This window comes from Lutzomyia longipalpis, chromosome 1 (assembly GCF_024334085.1).
Source record: "Lutzomyia longipalpis isolate SR_M1_2022 chromosome 1, ASM2433408v1".
Classification (NCBI taxonomy): domain Eukaryota; kingdom Metazoa; phylum Arthropoda; class Insecta; order Diptera; family Psychodidae; genus Lutzomyia; species Lutzomyia longipalpis.
The window spans coordinates 30,076,721-30,097,019 of NC_074707.1; the positions used below are offsets into that span (position 1 = coordinate 30,076,721).

Consider the following 20,299-nt stretch of genomic DNA (forward strand, 5'->3'; position numbering starts at 1 on the left):
TTTATTGCACTTTCTTCCCCTTTTATTGTTACCACCCGACGAAGCTTTAGGTTAAATTTTTAATTTCATCTTACTACGTGACTTATGATTTTCCCAACAAAAACGTCAACCAAATATGTTCTCTTATGCATGAAGCAATTTTGAAGCAAGAACGTGATTAAGTTCCCCATTCAAGGTAATATTGATATAATTTATTTAAGTAGGTAGTCCACAATATTTATGTGGGATCTTTAAATTAAAATATAGAGGTATACTAAAAAATTGAAACTTTAAACGGACTTTACTTTATTCTGTTAAGTATGAGAATGAATCCTAAAGCTATTGAATTTTCCACGCTTCAACATAGCTCAATACCACGAACCTTGGCCAACACATAACTTTGGTATTTATTGGCAAAATTGCTTGTACATGGCTGGTAGTTAACATAACAGCAAACTTTATAGACATTGGAAACTTCTCTGAATTTTCCAAGCAACCACTCTTGTTGGCATGTTGGAGCCGGCTGGTGCTCAAATGGAAATCAAGCGCAAACACACTGCACCGAGTCCCCGATTGCATTATAACCCACTCTGTGTGTACCACCCCAAAAATCTATGCACGTATACCGATTGGGCGTCAATTGTAGAGTGAACGATGATGGAAAAATGGGTATAGAAAAGCTCAATATAAGTACACTTTTAAACGGTTTTTCAATGGGTACTTTAAGCTTATTTTATGGGCTCATCGACTGTTGTGTGATAGCGTATTTCGTAAAGGATGTGAGGGTGTAGAAAGAACTCCATCCAACCCAGAGGGCTGCCGTACCCATTCCCCAATCTATCTCAGAAAATTCCCACGATGGATTCAAAATGCAAAGAAATACCATGTCGCATGAGAAAGGCAAATGCAACAACCATAAACGACAGTGTTATTGCAAATCACTGTTAAAGTGAATATTTTAATGCTTTATATGGGGTACGAGGGGTAGTGGGAATGGCGTATAGATTGTGCTTGGCTTTCAGACAAATTGCACGGGAAAGATAAGGGAGTCGCGCGGTTTGGATAAATATTGCAGCCGGAGGGAAGTTTCGTTTATACACAAAATGCTTTTTTTCTCATTCAAATCCGATCAATTTTTACGTATACATAGCTCGCGCTTTGTTTTCTCAATTTCAACTGTGACATATACCGGCAATATCCTCTTCATTTTATTATTATAGCTGTATACATTCGGTACAATCAGATATTGTATATTAAAAATTATATTAAAACGTTTTTCTTCTTTAATAAAACCATAAAACTTTTTGAAATGGATGGTTGCTATAAATTTTATTAAAAAGAAAACTAAAGTATCACGTTTATTTAGACTTTAAAATATTAGACTTTAGATAGGTATGTATTTCAAACAAAAAAGAAAATTTAAAAAAAAAAAAGTTTCTACCATATATGTATGTATTCTTCAACAATCTTGATACAATCAACTATGTATGTGGTTTCTATTGAATTGCATAAAATAACCTAAAAGCATCCCTTATTCTATAAAAGCACTACTATGGAAAAGTTAGAGTACAAATAGCAAAAATTCGACAGTTACACCAAATAGAATTGGCTTGTTTTGATACACGTCAACATTGCAATGATCATGATAAGACCAACCACAGGGAAAATGCTACTATTCACAAATGCTGCAGAAGTAATGTGCTCAAGGTTTGTTTGCCCACAGCACAAAAATCAACCCGGTAAGTAACTGATGAATCAAAAAAAGAAAAAATGGGAAAATGCAATTTTCGCCAAATGAAGAATAAACTCAGGAGAGTTTTGAATGTATACAAAAACACAACTAATATTTTCCCATTGAAAATAAACCAAAAAAAGTAAAATGAACAAAGTTTTGGGTAAATAATAAAGTGAACTCGCAGAAATTGCATCGTATTCAGATATTATTTGAGAAAATTCCCAAAGTGAAATGAAAGAAGTGTATAAAAAACATTTCAGAATGTTTCTTTGAGCTGCTCTTGAAAATAAACGAGAAAATTGCAATATTCCCCATTCATAGAAATTATCCTTTTTTACGTGTATTTCATACATATCTATATCAATTTATACACGGAATCAACTCGGTTCTCATGAAATGGACTTTTCCCTTTTTCCCATTTTGTTCTTGAAAAAAAAAGTAGAATTTTTTCCTCTCATACAAACAAGCTCTAACAGGGAGAACATCACTTGAAATTGTATCCTATCAAGAACAAAGAACGAAAATAAAATTATTACTTCAACAAACTCATATTCTTTTCACATTTTATAATGTGAATTAAAAGTGAATTTTATATAAAATTTCAAATTTCATTTTGCCTGACAAGTGGAAGAATTGACAGTAGAGCGAGACTCCTTGGGGTGGTATTATAAAAAAAGGGAAGAAGAAACTTTTCCTTATAGCAATTTATATAGAGAGATGAAATGCAATAATGCTAATGGAGCAAAAAAAGGATTTGAGTCGTGTAATGTGGCAAAAAACAGTGAAGAAAGTACTCAACAATCATAACTTTGGGGGTGAAAAAGAAGGACCAAATATTGAAGACATTGTACGAGCTTGGATCTCTTCGACTGAATCCTTTTCACCCTTTTCACCCATTCGTGCTGTCATTGACTATATTTTACTCTCATACAACTTCACGCGCCATCGCTTTAAGTATTTCTTTGCAATTTGACTTTCCTTATTGGATGATTTTGCACAATTATGGTTTTCGTTGCAATATACGTATTTATATGTTAAAGTTTTTATACTACATATAGTATATAGTTATATACATATTTTAAAAGAAAATTTTAGTATTGTGATAAAAGAGAAAAATTTTCTTTTCGACGAAAAGAAAATTTAAATTTTTTGTCGATAAAACTCAAAACAAACAAAACATTCATATTTGTCTAAAATTTTAAAAGCTTTTTAGAGAAAATGTTATTACTCTTAAAACCCATAGACAAAAAACTCAAAATTATTACAATAATAATTTTAATGATGATTCAAAAAGAATTTAACCAAAGTAATGCAATTTCCGCCAGATAATCTCATTCGAAAAAAAAATTGGATAATATTTTGGCTGGACCACAATTGCGGATCGATTGCCTTACATTATATTGTATAACATGCTCAATAGATAGCCCCAGAGAGTTCAGTGGACTGTAAAGAGAGCGCGATAGACCGTGGCATTGAAGAAGTGCAGAAACGTCGTCAATGAAGGTGAAGTGTGTATCAAAGCTTCAGAGAGCTTTCAAAGACCTGCATCTTGTCGCCGTGCCCGGATTACCTTCAAGTTTTGTCATCTTTCACATCGTCTACCAGCTCACAGTCTTGGGAGGGAGATACTCAAAATGACGTTACCGTAGTAATGTTAATCACACTGGAATATGCAAGATAATTCCTTTTGCTTTGCAACTCATGCAAAAGGAGCTTATTCTATCCGATAAGTCTATATAAGGAGGGAGAAACACCACTGATGTTGGTAAATGTACCATCATCACACCATGTCAGCATCGCTTGTCTACGTTTCAATAAAACTTTGTACCGTTGTGAAAATGCTCCCTCTCACTTCCCTTGAGATTGATTTACATTTAAATAGTATTTTATTGTTGTTCAATGCAAACTTTGACATGCTTCACGGTGAGTATGATGCTCTCTTTATATGAAGAGAATTTTCTCATATTTTCTCTTGAAAATTTTCACTTTGGAAGAATTATAAGAATTGAGTTTCAATTCCAACATCATGTTCCAACATAACTATAGACAAGTACGGTAGAACGATAGAAAAGTTGTAAAGATTGTCAGTGGGACTGTGAGTGAGTGTGAGACAGAGAAGAAAGACACCTCCGCAGGTGAGATTTATTATTTTCCATTTTTCTCCACCTCAATGAAAGTTCATTGACATGTCTCGCATAACATAACACTTTTTTCCATTCTCATTCGCAATATTGCAACATGCAAATCACTATCTGGGAGATATTCTAATAAATTTTACGCATATTAATTAGATAGCAATCTCTATGCCAATGTCCATGGAATGTGACCAACTTTCGTCAACAGCAACACTCTTCATGCAGATGCTACGTATTGCAACTTTGTGAAACCTGCACAATTTTCCCACCCAAGCACCTATTTACGTTCAATAACCCCCCATACCCAAACCATACTATATATACACACAAAAAAATGCGCGTAGTAATAAATACTGTTCCCATACAAAATTCCATTAGATTCTACTACGTTAGCTTTTGAATACGCGCCTATAATGCATATTATAGCTTCAAAAGCTATTGCATTTTAGAATCTACTATGTTGGCTTTTGAAAACGCGCCAATAATGCATAATGTAGTTTGTACTATGCACAGGTCAAATCAATCACAAGCATTTTTAATTTAACTACGTACAATGTTACATACATTGCGTGTAATATATAGATATTATTTCGTATTGCTTTAGGTATTAAAATACATTGTTTTTCATTTCATTTCATTTATTTTATTTCCACCTCATTTTTTTAATACACTTTTTTCTACACACACGTAATTAAACACATCCTTTTTGGTTTCCTTGCTGCCAGGACTTGTGCTCATTTCTGTATCTTCCTTCTTCAGCCTTTCCAGCTTGATGATTTGGGGGAAACTGCAGCATTTTTTCCTGAAAAAAAAAGGAACAATGTCTTAATCAAATGATTGATCAAATGAAAATAAAATATTAATTATAATACATACCATCCACGTCATTCCAGGATAGATTTTTCAGTAATAGTTTGTCGACACCGCTATCCTTGTTGATTCACAGATCGCTCACTTTTCCGGAAAACTTTTTTCTCCATCATCCTGGCTATTGAAAAATTTCTGAAAAACAAATTCGTTTAATATACTGAACTGGAGAGCATTTATGTTGTATATGGAAAGTCTTACCTTTTTATCAAATCAAAAAGATTGAAAATTTTTACAATGGAGACGCCCGAGACGCCCCAATCCACTTTATACTTTTATTTTCCATTTTTTAAACTGTTTTCTTTTAACTTGCTTCGTATTGAGTCGAATTAATTTTGCGTATGAGAAAAAGGGATTTCAATACCGAAAAAATTTAACAGTTAATATTCTGAATTAGGATCAAAAACAAATATTTTGAATCTATCTACGAAGAATTATACTTTTAAATATTTTACATAGTAGATTGTTATTTAAATATGGAAGAAATTGAATCTAAACCTAAAAATATACTTTCAATATTTTACGTAGTAAATATTACTATATGAATCAATAATTTGGGTATAGTAGTTTTTAAATTGCTTAACTTTTGTTTCAATCGTTCTTATTTTTGAATCAAAAGCTTTTCATAATATACTTTACAATAATCGCGAATTTTCGTGATTGAATCAAAATTTTTACACATTTTAAAAACAAAACAGCATTTTTTTAGTATTCACTGCTAAAATTTTTTTGTGTGTAGAGAGTCATGTGTCGTCGATAAACCACATTTACCAAGGGCAAGACAATTTCACTTGGTTATGCTTTCTTTCGCGATAAAATTTACAATAACCTGCGATCCTGGGGTCTCTTTATGGCTTCTTCTGCAAGTAAAAGTGTCTCCACATAAAATGTCATTTTTTCTTTGAAATATTGTAAGGAGAATATATTAAATTTTTCATAATTTGTGCAGACATAAATCTTAAGAAACTTTATGCAATAAATTTTCAATTTTTTTCGCTTTATACACCTTTGTTAGCTTTTGTTATTCTATGATGCTTCTTCGTACTTATATAGCTGCTCATAAACCCTGTAAATTGTCTCTTTTATTATTTTTAGAGGAAAAGAATTATAATGAATTAATTAAAAGCAAGTAAATAAGCAGAAAAACCTCTTGGGAAAACTTTACAAAGAACTTTCCACATAAAATTAAAAATATATCTCGGTGTAATAAAATATGTACCTAGCAAATTCTACGATAGTCTAATACGAAAGTGTAAAGACACTAATTGCAATTATGTAATGTGACAATTGAGTAGCATAAGGTGTGATTAATTGGTGCATCATTTAAACACTATCACGTAGCTATACAAGTAACCAAGTTGAATTTTGGAGACAAGTTATGGCTAAGTTACTTGCACACTCACGTTTCTACAGAAGTGACTCTGAGAACGTTTAGTGGCTGTTAATCATCTAATTATCTGCAAATTCTTAGTATAAAATGAATTATTGGGCTCTCTATCTTTACGTGAAAGAATAATTTTCTCATTAGTGTGGATAGGTGTTATTTTGAAATTTAACACACTCCATTATTATAAATCACCTAACTAATATAATTAGCGTAATATCTACTATTTATATCACATGAATATTTGTTGAATGCCTATAATCCTAATTTAGTATTGGGAATTAGAAATTTATTTTTTCATTGATAAAAATATTTGAGAAATTGCTTTTTCCATGACTAATACGGCATTTTCTAATAAGAGCTTTTTAAATCTTTTGTTATAATATTTTAATAATATATTTTATGGACAAAGTTAAGCAATAATACGGTACTTCCACGAATTAGAACATGAAAATTCATCACACATCGCTGATGAGTTAATTCACATTTCAATATTGTACCAAAAAAACTACAGTGTAACATGTAACGTGAATACGGCAGTAAACAATGGAAGTGGTTTATTTTGTATCCCAGACACTTACTCTTGGTCAGGCAGAGGAGTGAAGAAAAAAATCATTAAACAATAAGCCAATTGTTCGTGACTTATGGACAAACAGAAATTCGAGACGATCCAGACCTGCCACAAGCCTTTACCAATAATCACATCCAATATTGAATACATTTATGCGTCTAACCAGAATTGTGGTAAGTAAAGCACACCGTACGCGAGCCATGTCCATCTATTTTTAACGCAATAGTAGCTGGGGCTGAACAGGGAGTGAATTATAGACATTCTAGTTTATTAGGTTCAATACACATAAATTTATTATTTTTCATTATTCACTCGAAATAAATTTTCAAAATACTATTTGCTACATACCGTCGAGTTTGTCGACGATATTATTGTTCTCAATATTACGAGCGGGGTGGTTGTGAGGTGGAATGGGATGAAAAAGAGTAAAGAGGAGGAAATCCCTAACGCCCCCAATAAGGACACTCTCTTGGGCGACACTAATACGTATGGGGTGAACGATCGATTGTATCACCTCGGCGACTGGGAGGTTTAACGAATGGTGAAAATGACATGTTCTGAACGGATATGACGATGTCGTCCAAGACCATAAAATCGAAGACACGTGCTTTCTCCTCAATGGGATGTGGTTGAGCCCGGTGTCTGTTGGTTGTAAAGAAAGTAACCATCCCCTATGTCCATCCTCGTAAACATTTTTATTAGTGTGTAGTCTTCACTTTCTCGTCCCAAGGAATGCCATGTGGCCATTTTGGCCAGAGAAAATTCTCGGTATTAGAACCATTTTCGCACTTTGCAGAAGAGAACGGTCTCACCTTTTTGGGATCCCATGGGGAGTCTCATCAAAAGCTCATTTTGACCGCACAGGAGAAAAATAGTCAAATCAAATTCAATTGTTGCAACTAGCTCCCACTCAATCTAATTTGACAAATGGATCCTCACGGCATTGAGCATTTATGACAGACATAGCGAAGCCCCATCACTCACAGCCCCAATTCGTGCTCACCTCTAGTCATTTGTGTATTCTCCTGGTCAAGTTAAGGTATGCCGGAGGTGGGTGGTATGTTGTGTCTGAGAGAGTATGTATAGACCCGACATGTCCCTGGATACGATGCATACACTCTCATATGTCCATGTCCGAGAAGCTGCCACATTACGGCAGGATAAATTCATCCGTACACGGAAAGAAAAATTTGTTAAAATGTTGTTAAAAGTTGTTACTGCTGCTGCTTTGCTTCCATGTAAATTTCAACAAAATGTAGTTGAAATGAGGTTCTCACTAAAAAGTTGTTAAAATTTGGTCAAATGTAGATATCATTTGTTGTTAAAAATTGCATTTATCTACAAATGTTGGTTCCAAAAACCAAATTTTATCTCCTTTTACCCTCTCTGTATTTCAGCGTACATTTGGTTTTCAGAACAAATTTGTGTTATTTCGGTTATCTTTTTTGTAATTTCTCACCGCTAAAATATTTTTGCATAAAGACTTAATGATTTTTTATTCAAGAAATGAAATTGTAAAAAAAATAATTGGACAGTATTTCGCAAACAAAATATAATTTATTAAAAAAAAAGAGCCAAATTAAAAGTTAAAAAAAGTAGTTTTATAAGCTTTTTTGCTATATTTATTGCGCTTGCCGATGTGAAAGATCATTAATTTGGCATAAATTATTCTCTTATTAAAATTATCAAATTGATATAATTATTGTTCAGAAAAGTATTTTTTAAGGATAATTCCATACTTAATCAATTTTTTTAAATATAAAAATAATAATTATTAGGGATAATCGCTAAATTCTTTGATTTTTCCGAAAAAGTAATAAATTAGTGGCAGATTTCAGCTAAATAAGATGATAAGCAATTCGTATAGATCTGAATTCTTTCAAATTTCTTACCAACTCTGCCCATTTTCTTTTGTAGAATAGATCTTGGATTTACTAACACACACTCAATAAATTCTAGGGAAGGTGGGGCAAAAAATCAGTGAAAAATTTTCAATTGCCAATTTCTCCCTGCTGATAAGAATTTATACAACTTGACTGTTTTTGTCGCGGTCGTCTCCTTTACACAATTTTGTGGGTAGTTTTTGGTAACCATTTCATGGAAATTATCCACTTAAAAAATGAGAATATTTGCTTTCAAAAATCGGTATTCAGCGTAAAATAGAATTTTATAACAACTTTTGACGTGCGGCGTAGTTAAATGCTGTTTTGAGAAGATTAGCGCGCTGATTCTCTTTTCCTTAGCAACTTATAACAACTTTTCAGCAAAATGTAGTTAAAACGAGATAAATTCGTGAATTTATACACATTTGTAGTTAAAAATGACCAAAAGTTATCAACAATGATATATTTTTTGAAATTTATCTACATGTGACCAAATTTTACCAACTTTTGTGCAAATTTTTAACAAATTTTTCTTTCCGTGTAGGGATCAACTATGGACCATTGGATGCTACAAAATTGAATAGCTTCATCTTATCGTTCTGTGTGTTTCTGCCACTGGCATTAAATCGATTTTATTCACCCTCCACCACCTTTAGCACATGATATCACCCCCGATACCTTTGTCGGGAGGTTTTGTGTGTTCTCTGCACGTAGCACTAAAAACCCAAACCCGGATGGAGTGTCTTCATCAGGAAAACTCCCGTGTAGATTTTAATTAGCACCAAATTACTATATAACTTCCACATTGAGTTTGACAAATAATAAAATTATATTACTTTGGTACACCCACCAAACCCACCATATTCTTCGTCGCACCGTGTCGTGACTAATGCTATAGATTTCTGTGAAGGTGTTATTCTATGAATTTTATATCTCTGCACTTCTGGTGCATTTTAATGATCCCAAACTTTAACATACCATTGTAGATGAGGAACAAAACCCCCCAACCAGATTCCATATCCAGTTTTATGGTTTTCATGAATCCTTGAAACGAAGTCTTAGATCACCATAAAAGGAGAGAAAGTTGAGATATTTTGAATGGGAAAACATAGAGAGGGAGTGGGCAAGAAAAAACGTCTGCTAACCTTCCGATTTTCTTTCTTACTTTCGACAAACTATATTATAATTTGATAACAATTGCGCCATCCACCATTTCATTCATATTTAGTAGTTAGAATATTCTGAAGAGTATATCTATTCCTTATATATAGCGCGAAGGAATGCTTCATTAAATAAATTAGATATCCTCGACCCAGACGACGTTCCTCACAATGTTCCTGGACTCAATGCTCCATGGACTGGGGACTATGGAGCAATCAATTTAATGAAGTGGAACGGTATCAAACTCCCTTCTCGCTTTTTTCTGCCACTTTTCTTCTTATTCTTCTCTCTCTCACTTCTTCATCACTTGTGGGTGAAAGAAGAAAAACTTCCAGTACAATCGCAAGTGGGATACTACGTAAAATATTGCTCCCATTTGAGAGAGACCGAGATGGTCATCGGATCAAATACACTTTAAACGTCAACTTGAATTCACTTAACACATGAAAAAATGCTCATAGAAGCTAAAATGATATAAATTTTATAGAACAGTTTCTACAATTTCCTATCGGCATTGGAAGTTTCGTTTGTACGCATGACTGAGCGCCTTTTTAGCCGTAATTGCTGTTGACTGAGTTCTATAAACATTGGCTTAAGGGTTTTGTGTTGATGTTGAATAAGAGCCGCAGAATTAAATATTTGTTAGTATTACAGAGAGAGAGAGCTGTGCGACCTAAAAGAAAAACTTTACACGGTCGAATGCGTAAATTTTTGGGGATCTTCCACTAAATTCGGCTTCCTAAGTGTTGTGTAAGATACATATATAGAGATGGGGCTTGAATTATATTTAAGGAATTTTTCTTAATTTAATTAAATCAATCTCGAACTTTTAACTTTTCATTATATCAGTTCTTAGATAATTTACTTGATGAAATGGACAAAACTCAAAAATTCAAATTTAAAATTTTTAATAAAAAAATTATCTAAAAGAAGTGTACTGGACTGCACAGTTCATTCGATGTTAAATAAATTCTCGACTAGACGACAATGACGTCAGCAAAGATACCCATTTCTTTGGGAATGATATATTATTATAATAACCTTCTTCTGGCCACCCTTGGAGAACGTCTTGAGAATCGTCTCTATCGCCTTGGCTCACAGCCAAGTGTATTGTCTTATCAGTGCGGGGTGCATTGAATGTGTGTTTAATCTTTTCACACTGTAATTACCATATAATGTCTATATGGCATTGCTCTCTTCCGCGTCGTCCAGCATGTTAATGCCAAGAGCCATATGGGATTCTCAGTTGACCATAGTGTATACTAATTGCAAATTAAGGAATTTCCCTTATATCTTCGAGGCGTTTGTGCGCATTCAAGATACCACCCAATGAGATGGGTGTGTTGTAGAAGAACCAAAAAAAATGTATTTAGAAGGAAAACACAACGTTTCGAGTATTTAGTGTGCACGATGAGCTTTTAATATTAACGACAAATAAAAGGGTATAAAAGCAACCATTATCGTAGCAAATGCCATTATGCATTTACATACAACACGAGCTTTTTTCGCATTCCAAATGTACATTTTGCAGTTTTTCACGAACTCCCACAAGAGGAGCTAACTCCCCTTGCATTACAAAAGAAACGTACCATGAAATTAAAGCGTTTATATTTGAGAGCAGAGATTTTCATTGGTTTTATCCGGAGCTTTTGGTGTTACATACCCATTTCTAAATGAATGTGTTCCACACCCAATATACTCAATGGCATATACAGTATCTGCAAATGGAGAGCACTTAATGTCCCTCTCTATTGTCGTGCATGAGCCTTTTTAGGTATATGGCATAATTAAATTTAAAGTAGAAATGACAGCAAATATTCCTTAAAGCAATTTGAGATTTTGTTGACTGTGGGAGATTGTATTAATTACACCGACTATACGACATATTTAAATTTTTATTATGTGGGCTTTAAGTCATATATTAATTTTAAAAACCATTCCCATATTTTTGTATCTTAAATTGAAAACATCAAAAGACTTTTCCAACATATCTTTAACTTTTAAATTAGTTAATTTTTTTGTTGCAACAAGTTTCTTTCTTTTCCCTAAAGAAAAGAAAGTCAGTAACCTTTCAATTCGCAAGAATCCCAACGAGTAATGTCTAAATACGGTTCCTCATTTCTAAATTGTTGTTCACACACACCATCCTTGGAGTTTCTCTCCCTGCGCCATACCCTTCATTTATAATTCAGAGAAAATTCTTTTCTCTTTTGCGAGATATGTGACTGTTGGGTTTTTGTATGATGGAATCACAAAACATTCATATGTGTGCTCCTCACAATTTGGCAGTGAGATGGCCCAGGGTGAAAGTGCGAGAAGAGGGTATGGAATTTTGGGGAAATATCTTGATGGTTGGAAAAAGCTTGAACATCGCATGGAGAGTTCATATATGAAGTCGTTGAGGAGCTTTCAGTCTGCTGGGGTTCCCCCTGTAGATTCTGCATTAAACATAGCTTTTATGAGAGAAACACCATGAGCCAAAAGTTCAGACAAACGGTAATCAAATATTCAGAGGTGTCGAGTTTGAGGACCGCCAGATCAGTTTGGAAATTGTGGGAAATGTTTCATTGTTTCTTTTTCCCTTTCACCCACCCCCACACCCCATATATGGGCACCACACGGTGTGTCTTTGTTGGAAACATTTGTGCATGCGGTATTCAATTTCTCTTCCCAACCTGATAGAGATATTTCCATGTAACTCTGTACCACCTTATCTTGCAATTTTCTCAACAATTTCGGGCATGATATTGATATGATACGAGACGGTTGGAATGTGAAAGAAAACGTAATTCAATATCCACAGACAAATTGCTGATGGAGACACATTTCGTGTTGTGGTCAATTGGACTTTTCCTTGGTTCTTCTCATCTATTCTCCCGCATCACCATAAGCCATGCAGAGGGTCACGTTTGCGTAGGTGACAGTGTCTGCAAGGAAATTTGCCAGTGGCGCTGGGAAAATCACATGGAGCTCTAGTCAATCATCAAGTGCATTTGGGTCGAGGTGAGAATTAAAGTCTGACCACCCACATACCATAAATCATTAATCATTAGTTAGTCACAAAAATGTCATTCATTTATTGCTATATTCGGATTTGGATGCATATGTAATATTAATTGTAAGAGCGATGATTGGTGACTTCTGGGTGATTTGCAAGATACAATGACGACATTTAAGCAAATTGTGCTTATTCATTTTAGAGAGCCATAAGAATAGTAAAATGTTTTGCTCTTACTTCTCAACCCAACATGGAAAACAATTAACAACCCACTCAGAGTTCTTGATACAATACACGAAGGTGAGAGATGCAATTGAACGTATTGAGCGAGCATTGCATAGGAATATTTTATCCTTAAACTGTGCGTTCTGAACGTATGTAGATTCAAATTGAAAATGAATGTTAAGATATTTAAAAAAAAATACCGGAAAATCAAACAAAAAGTAAAACTAACCGCCTGTTCAGCCTCAATCGATGGTGTGTGTTTATATTTTTCTGCACCGGCAGCAGATAAAAATAAGATTATCCATTTTATTTTTAACTTTTTTCTCCGCGTCATCTATTCTCAAGTTGCTATAGCCACCACTTTTGTAAACATTAGCAATTAATGGGATAATTTCTCTATAGCCTGTACGTAGTCAATCAGCTGGCCTGTGTGGCCTCTGAATGGGATGCATCAACTGTAACCCACCATCTGGACAAAAATAATCTCTATAAATAGATGTATATAATGTAACACTGTACCTTAATTTGATAGGAGTTGAGACGTGTTTTCGGCAACAAGTTGAAGCTGGAGAAATCCAAGCGACGCGAGAAGATCCCATTGCATCCGGATCCAGCACTGCAAGAAGATAAATAGGATTCAATTACTCAGCAACCATTGCATATGGCTTTACAAAAGATTACACCTTCATCAATCTCAATCTCAACCATCTCAACAAGACTCTGAAACTTGTCTATCACGCTTATTGGGGTGAAATCAAGTTAAGTATATTCACCTGAGACATCCCATATAATGAGTGTCGCATATCTTAGAAAACTTCTTGGTTTAGGATTGATCATGTGCAAAGAAATCTGTTTTTTATGTTGGTTAGAGAATTGGTAAAAACTAAAACAGAAACTCCCAGAAGGAAAAAGAAAATATAAAGTAACCTATTCCATGATTTTATGATCCATTTTAGATTTATTCATTTTGTATAAGTTCCATTTTATGCTCGACGTTCATGTCAACAGATTTTTCCTTTTATGTCATCTTCTAATTTAATTCTTATTACGAATTTTCCTTTCTGTGAAATGTGATTTCAAATAATCAAATCAAAATTTAGAAGAATGCAATAAAGAAAAGATTTTCTCAGTATCATGAAAAATCAAAAAAAAAGTTGAGTTTTTGTCACAAATGGAGAAGAAAACTTTTTCACACAGCTCGAGTGAGTCCGTGGAAATTCGTTTACAAGCCATCGCCCTTGAGGAAAGTTTTTTTTAGAGAAGATGGGGTGGATGATATTGCAAACAGAGAAAGTGACATCCTCCCACATGGCATGTCAAGTATGAAATTAGTTTTAGGATTTATCACTAAATTCATCGATCCTCATTGATGGGGGTAGATGATTGATTTTCCAAGATGAGACGCGTAAAAAAAATTAAATTAAATGGTGTATTATGCGTAAACTTATTTTAGGGTTTATGCTATTGTAAAAAAAAATTCGACAAGAAAAATTTCTCTGTCCGATCAATGAAACATGAGTGATGATGTGTGATACTTAAACTACTTTAAATTAAGGGAATATTGCATTCTGCAACATATCCTAGGGATTAAAGACATATTCAGGAATGAATGGTTTATCCCGTTTATCCAACTGTGCATATAGTTTTCATCAATTTTGCTCTATAAGGAGAAACACCAAGGGAAATCATTGGATGTCTCTCCTTAAATCGTTTGGCTGTCGTTGCCTCATGCCAACTCTTAGTTTTCATTGGAACCTTATACCAAGTATATATAGCATCCATTGAAAAGCACAGACACCTGATAAAAGGTACCATACCTATACTTTTATCGCTTTCGGCATATCGATTTCACACTATTTATCACTCTAAATGGAATTTACTTCCACATCAGTCCACCTACCGCTCATGGCAGTATTTCCTTCCGCCATCAGGTCTCAAGCTTTGATGCAAAAACTTGAAGAATATACCTACATATATATTCCCAAATGCATTGCTGGTATGGACAAAAAAGTGGAGACTGGGTAAAAGTTTCTCTCATCTCACACCTCTTATATCCTCTGTTGTATGACCACTTCAATTTCCCGTGTGGGTTTTGTTTTCTCATCCAGTCATTAGTATCCATCCCTCCAGCGTGCACAATAAATTATTATTGTGGCCACCGAATGACCACGAATGAACGTACAATATTGTGCAGGATAATAAATAAGCAGCGAACTTCTTCGTGCCGTGATTTCTGTCTACACACTAATGGACTCTTCATTCAATCTAATCTCCACCCGAGTCAGTCCTATCCTGAATTTCGACTCTCACCACACCCCCACTTTCCTCACGATGGTATTGAGAAAGTTTATACAGCAACAATGTGCCCACATTGTTAATAAAATAGACAAAAGGGATATTTTAGTTGGTATAACAATGAAATCAACGACTTAAATTCTAAAAGCTCACTCAAGCTATAAATAGAAATTTTGGGAAATTTTAATGAGTTCTAACTTGATTTATTCTGTCTAAAGTTTAAATGAAAGAAGATCAACAAAACGTTTTTTTTTGTTAATTGAAATTTAATCAATCTAATGAACATTAAAATGAATTATGATGCAAAATATCTAATTTGAAATCACTTTTTTATTTTCTGAGTAATTAATTTTTCAATCACCATCAAGTTTTTTTTTCTTACGAATCTATAAACTAACGTAGAACTTCAACAAATAATTGGAGCTCTATCTCAAGATCATATCAATTACATATTCAAATCCACTAAAGTGCATTGATTAATGCTTCAGCAAGCCTCCGTTGACGTGTTATCGAGAAACAATTTAATGTGTAGGTGGATGTTTAACATTTTCAATGGCGTATTGGAAAGCATGAAGATGTTTATGCTGCCAAAGAAAGTGCCGGAGGGCTTATTGCATGGATATAGAGAGAACTTACTTAAGTACCGGCGACTAACCACCCAGAATGGAAGCTTATACATAAAGCACCGACCGCATGTTATCGCACCGGACGTCCCAAGTGAAAGCTTTTCACTTTTACTATCGATGAAAAAAACCGTCCGACGTGGCGTGCAAACTTTAATCAATCAGTTAAAGTGAAGGAAAACCACAAAAGAATATAAACGCAAAGTGAAGCGAAAACTTTTGGGTAGTTAAAAAATCCTACATACATACATATGTATATAAAGTACACAAATGGCATTATCGAGAAGTAAAAGCATTCGAAATGGATCTTCCTAATCTGGGAAAAAGTCGGCAAGTGAAAAAATTCGCTGTGAGATTGTGGTGGGATCAAAATTTTATTTTAATTCACCGCATATCTAATAAAAGATTTGCGCAACAAAAAATTGTTTTGAACAACTTTGAAGGTCGCCTGACATTTGTAAGCCACACTCTCATGGATTGTCTCATATATAACACACATATTTCCCTCCTTATTTGAAATGCGCTCACAAAGAGACTTGTGATGGTGCTTTTGTATTTTGTATTTGTTATGCCTCGTTTTTTTCACGCACCGGCGAAGAGGCTATTCGCGATTTTTTTTACCAGTACATCTGGTGTCGATCGCCATGATGAATCTATTTTACCGTGAGGGGTAATCAAACATCCCAGATTCAGTATGTATCAAAAAGATTATAAAATTTGTATATATACTTCGTAAAATAATGTAAGAATTTTGTTTTTACACAGACAAGTTTCGAACAACGTAATTTATTTGTCAAAAAAAAATTGATCAATTAAATTGTAAGAAATTACACAATGGCAGCTCTTTTAGTATATATGTAGGTAACTTATTACTTTTATATATCGCTTCATCACAATCAATAACTAATCAACGCATCTCAAAGTGGTCTTCGACTGTAAACAACAAGTCACGCCTAAGGTGATCTAGGTAATTCTCTATTGATCATTTCTTTCCCGCCCACCTTTAGTATTTTGAGATACATAGACAGCAATTTGTATATAGCATACATTTGCATATAGAGTTGTAAAAATAGTATTTAATGCGAATGATTAGAATGTTTACATTTTGGCTCATTCTCACAGCACAAACAATGTGAGGGTATTATAGCTGGCTGAATTTTTAGTATTTGAGAGAGTTTTCTGTGTAGATTCTGATAAAAAAAAATGTTTAAGAATAGCCATAAAAAAGCAGTTTTTGTATTCTTCTTTCTGTTTTTTCCACTTCTATATACGAATCTACCTATGTATTTTCCTATATTGCCAAACACATTCTTACACAGAGTTTGTATTTACAATTTTTTTTCTTTCGTATATACACAGTTGCGCAAAAATAATATTATCTAATCGTGCAAAACTTTTGGCCTTGACATTGGCACAACTCTATGTCAAAAATTATATAAATTTAAATTTTAGGCAGTAAAACTGGTACCTATATCAATAAAGCTTGCTTAGACCCTGTATTAGCATTTATTTAAATTTTAAACAAATTGCACTTAACAAACAAACGATTTTCCTAACACTAAGGGGTTACATACAATAATAACTTTTTTTCACGAATTTTCATTATTTTAGTTGTTTTATTCTTCTTCTTTGATATTGTTATAATAAAAAAGTATAATCATGGGCCTTATTCAGCCTTATTCAGAAATTAGTGATTTCAAATAAAAATATCATACATACTACAGTCATACCCCGCATAATCAAGTCGAGGTTATACTCTTCTCACCCATTAATTTTAATGCATAAGAAGAGTATAACCTCGACTTGATTATGCGGGGTATGACTGTATATGTATTGCTATCGTATATTGTATGTGTTGATACCGTGAATTAACACTCATAAATCTAGGCTCTATCTAGGCTATATTTAGATCTGCCAGAGATAAAAAATGCAAAAAATAAAACAATTTTTACAATTCTTTTCTTTTTTGGTTATTTTTAAATGATCTATATAATTTATGAATTATTTTATGAATGATTAAAAATTAAAAAGAAAAAGAAACTAAGATTGTATCTAACCCCTTATTTTCATGCGAATCTTATTAGTTGTGTAATTTTGTATTACTTTTCAATGGTTTTTTTTTCGCTCTGACGATATACATTGTATTTTGCTCCATAGTATTCCTTCTTCATGAATTATAGATTCATAATTGAATCATCCAACATTCCAATCATGATGATTGACAGCCAAAGAAGAAACAATATGTGTATACGCTTATTCTTCTTGTGAGGAACGACGAGACCATTGAGAAGTCTATACGTAGTACGTTCCAAGAAAATGTACACCAATTCGGCATTAATCACGTGAAGAGAGGTAATCAATCGTGTAACATGCAATGAACGATGGAGGTGGAAAAAAACGGAGTTATTTTTAAAAGAAGCCCATCGGGGTTTACCCGCACAAAAAATAACTGATTGATATTTCCAGCAGAAACTCGTTAAAAATAATCAGCAAAATAGCTCAATGTGTTGGAACCGCGAAAAATTTTTATGCAAACATTTATGATAACTTTATCGTAATCTATGGTTGTTCTTTAGATTGCTAAAAAAAACTCAAACTGCGTTCTTAATTTGCCACTTTAGGTGATTATCAATGATATATAATTTCACGATAAACATCCTGTCAAAACAAATGAGGAAAAAAACTTTAAGTATAACCATTTTAATTTTTTAATAAATTTTGTGCTATAAAATGAAAGAAATATAATGTATAATTAACAAAAAAAAAAGCGAGGAAAAACATATTTTACTTTATTTTATTTTACCAACTATAGAGCTCCCGCTTCTTGGTGACTACACACAGCACAATAGGTAAATAATAGGTAAGAAATCAAAGATGTGTATTTCAGCAGTGAGTTCACCCATTTCGGATTCCACGGACGCTTCGTGAGGGAACAAAAGAGTCGAGAAGAATTTATTATCTGTAATTTCCACAGTCAAATAATGCACAAATCGTGGCTGTTGTAATGGGAAATTCATAGACTGACACACCAGACAATGGAGGCAAAGAGATACCAAAAAGAGGCGCAAGATTGATTGCGACACTGAGTGTTTTCTTAATTAGAATTTCACGGTTGAGGTGTCACAATGGTTAAATCTTAATCTTAATAGCAGCTCTAAGTGCTGCAGTATTAGAACTATATAATTATCTGGAGGATTGAATAGATATTACAAGCGGGAGCACACGTTTAAATTCCGATGTGTTTTTACGAAATTTGCGAAAGGTGTGGCACCTTTCCTTAGCATTCGTACCACATTAAAAGTTATCTTTCAATCTCTCTTACACCTATGAAAGGTAGACGTGAGGAGAAAAACACATACGCGATTTATTTGAAACATTTTCAAGGACAATCTTGTGAATTTATATTGTTCTTTTGTACGTTTTCTTCTGATGCCATCCGTATAAGAAGAGGCAAAAGGAGAGAGTTGTGTGGAGCTTATATACAACAATGTGAAGAGATTTCGTATCAATTTTGAAGCTGTATGTGAGCTTGGGGGATTATAAATCGTTTCATCCGCAATATTTTGGGAGCCACTAAATCATTGTGAGTGCATTTGAGTGGAAGTTAAGCAGCGTACAGAGAGAATGTTTTAGATCCCAATTTCATTTTCATTTTCTTCATTCCCATCGTGTATTTTGACTCTCTTATATAATCCAAAGAAAAGGAACGACTTCGCGGGAAGCCCAAATGAGAGGGAGTCTTTGCGCGAAACAGAGCGAGATGGAGCACATACGGCGGATTAAGTGGATGAATAAATCGTGGCTCAGAATATAATTCAAACTGGGAGATGATCGCAATGGGGGGAAGTAGAAAAAAAATCAAAAACGAAATCATCAACACACCATGCAACATTGTACAGATGGCTGGCTGGCTACTGTTCCGAAAAAGTACCAAGAACCGATTGTCCTCATCTTTTATTGCCACCCACCAAACTATTCCAGTAACTTGTGAAAAATATCACAAAGTTTCAAGAAATAATTCACATTCTTTAGCAATTCACCATCGAACTTGTCTAGAATGTTAATGTGAATTATGCGAGAATTATGTTGGGGAATTTTCTCGTAAAAGCAAATACATGTAGGCAATTTATGTACATGTGTAAAGAAAAGACAGTGAAAAATAATTTTGGTTAATCTGATTTAATATTTTCCGATCAATTTAATGTAATCAGTTAAATTTGTTTCATTTTTTTCTATTTTATCACCCGAATCACTTTAAAAGTAATTCTATGGCACAAAAACAAAATTGCAAATTAATTATTAATTTCTGTGGTATGAAACTCGATGTGAAATTAGATTAAGATTTCCTTGTGGAGATTTAGATAATATTCTTCATTTGCAAGAGAAAAATATATAGAAGACCAAAAATTTTCTGTGGAAGAAAATTGTAAATTTTAGTCTAAA

The 20,299-nt window shown here is 33.7% G+C and overlaps 1 protein-coding gene across 1 annotated transcript in view; it reads right to left on the reverse strand.

Annotated features, from left to right (window-relative positions):
* The window catches only part of LOC129785850 (headcase protein), an 82,593-nt gene that overhangs the window by 49,919 nt on the left and 12,375 nt on the right, over nucleotides 1-20,299 (reverse strand). The window contains exon 2 of the mRNA XM_055820494.1: nucleotides 13,458-13,554. Within this exon, the coding sequence (XP_055676469.1) occupies nucleotides 13,458-13,554 (97 nt within the window). The remainder of the gene's footprint in view (nucleotides 1-13,457; nucleotides 13,555-20,299) is intronic.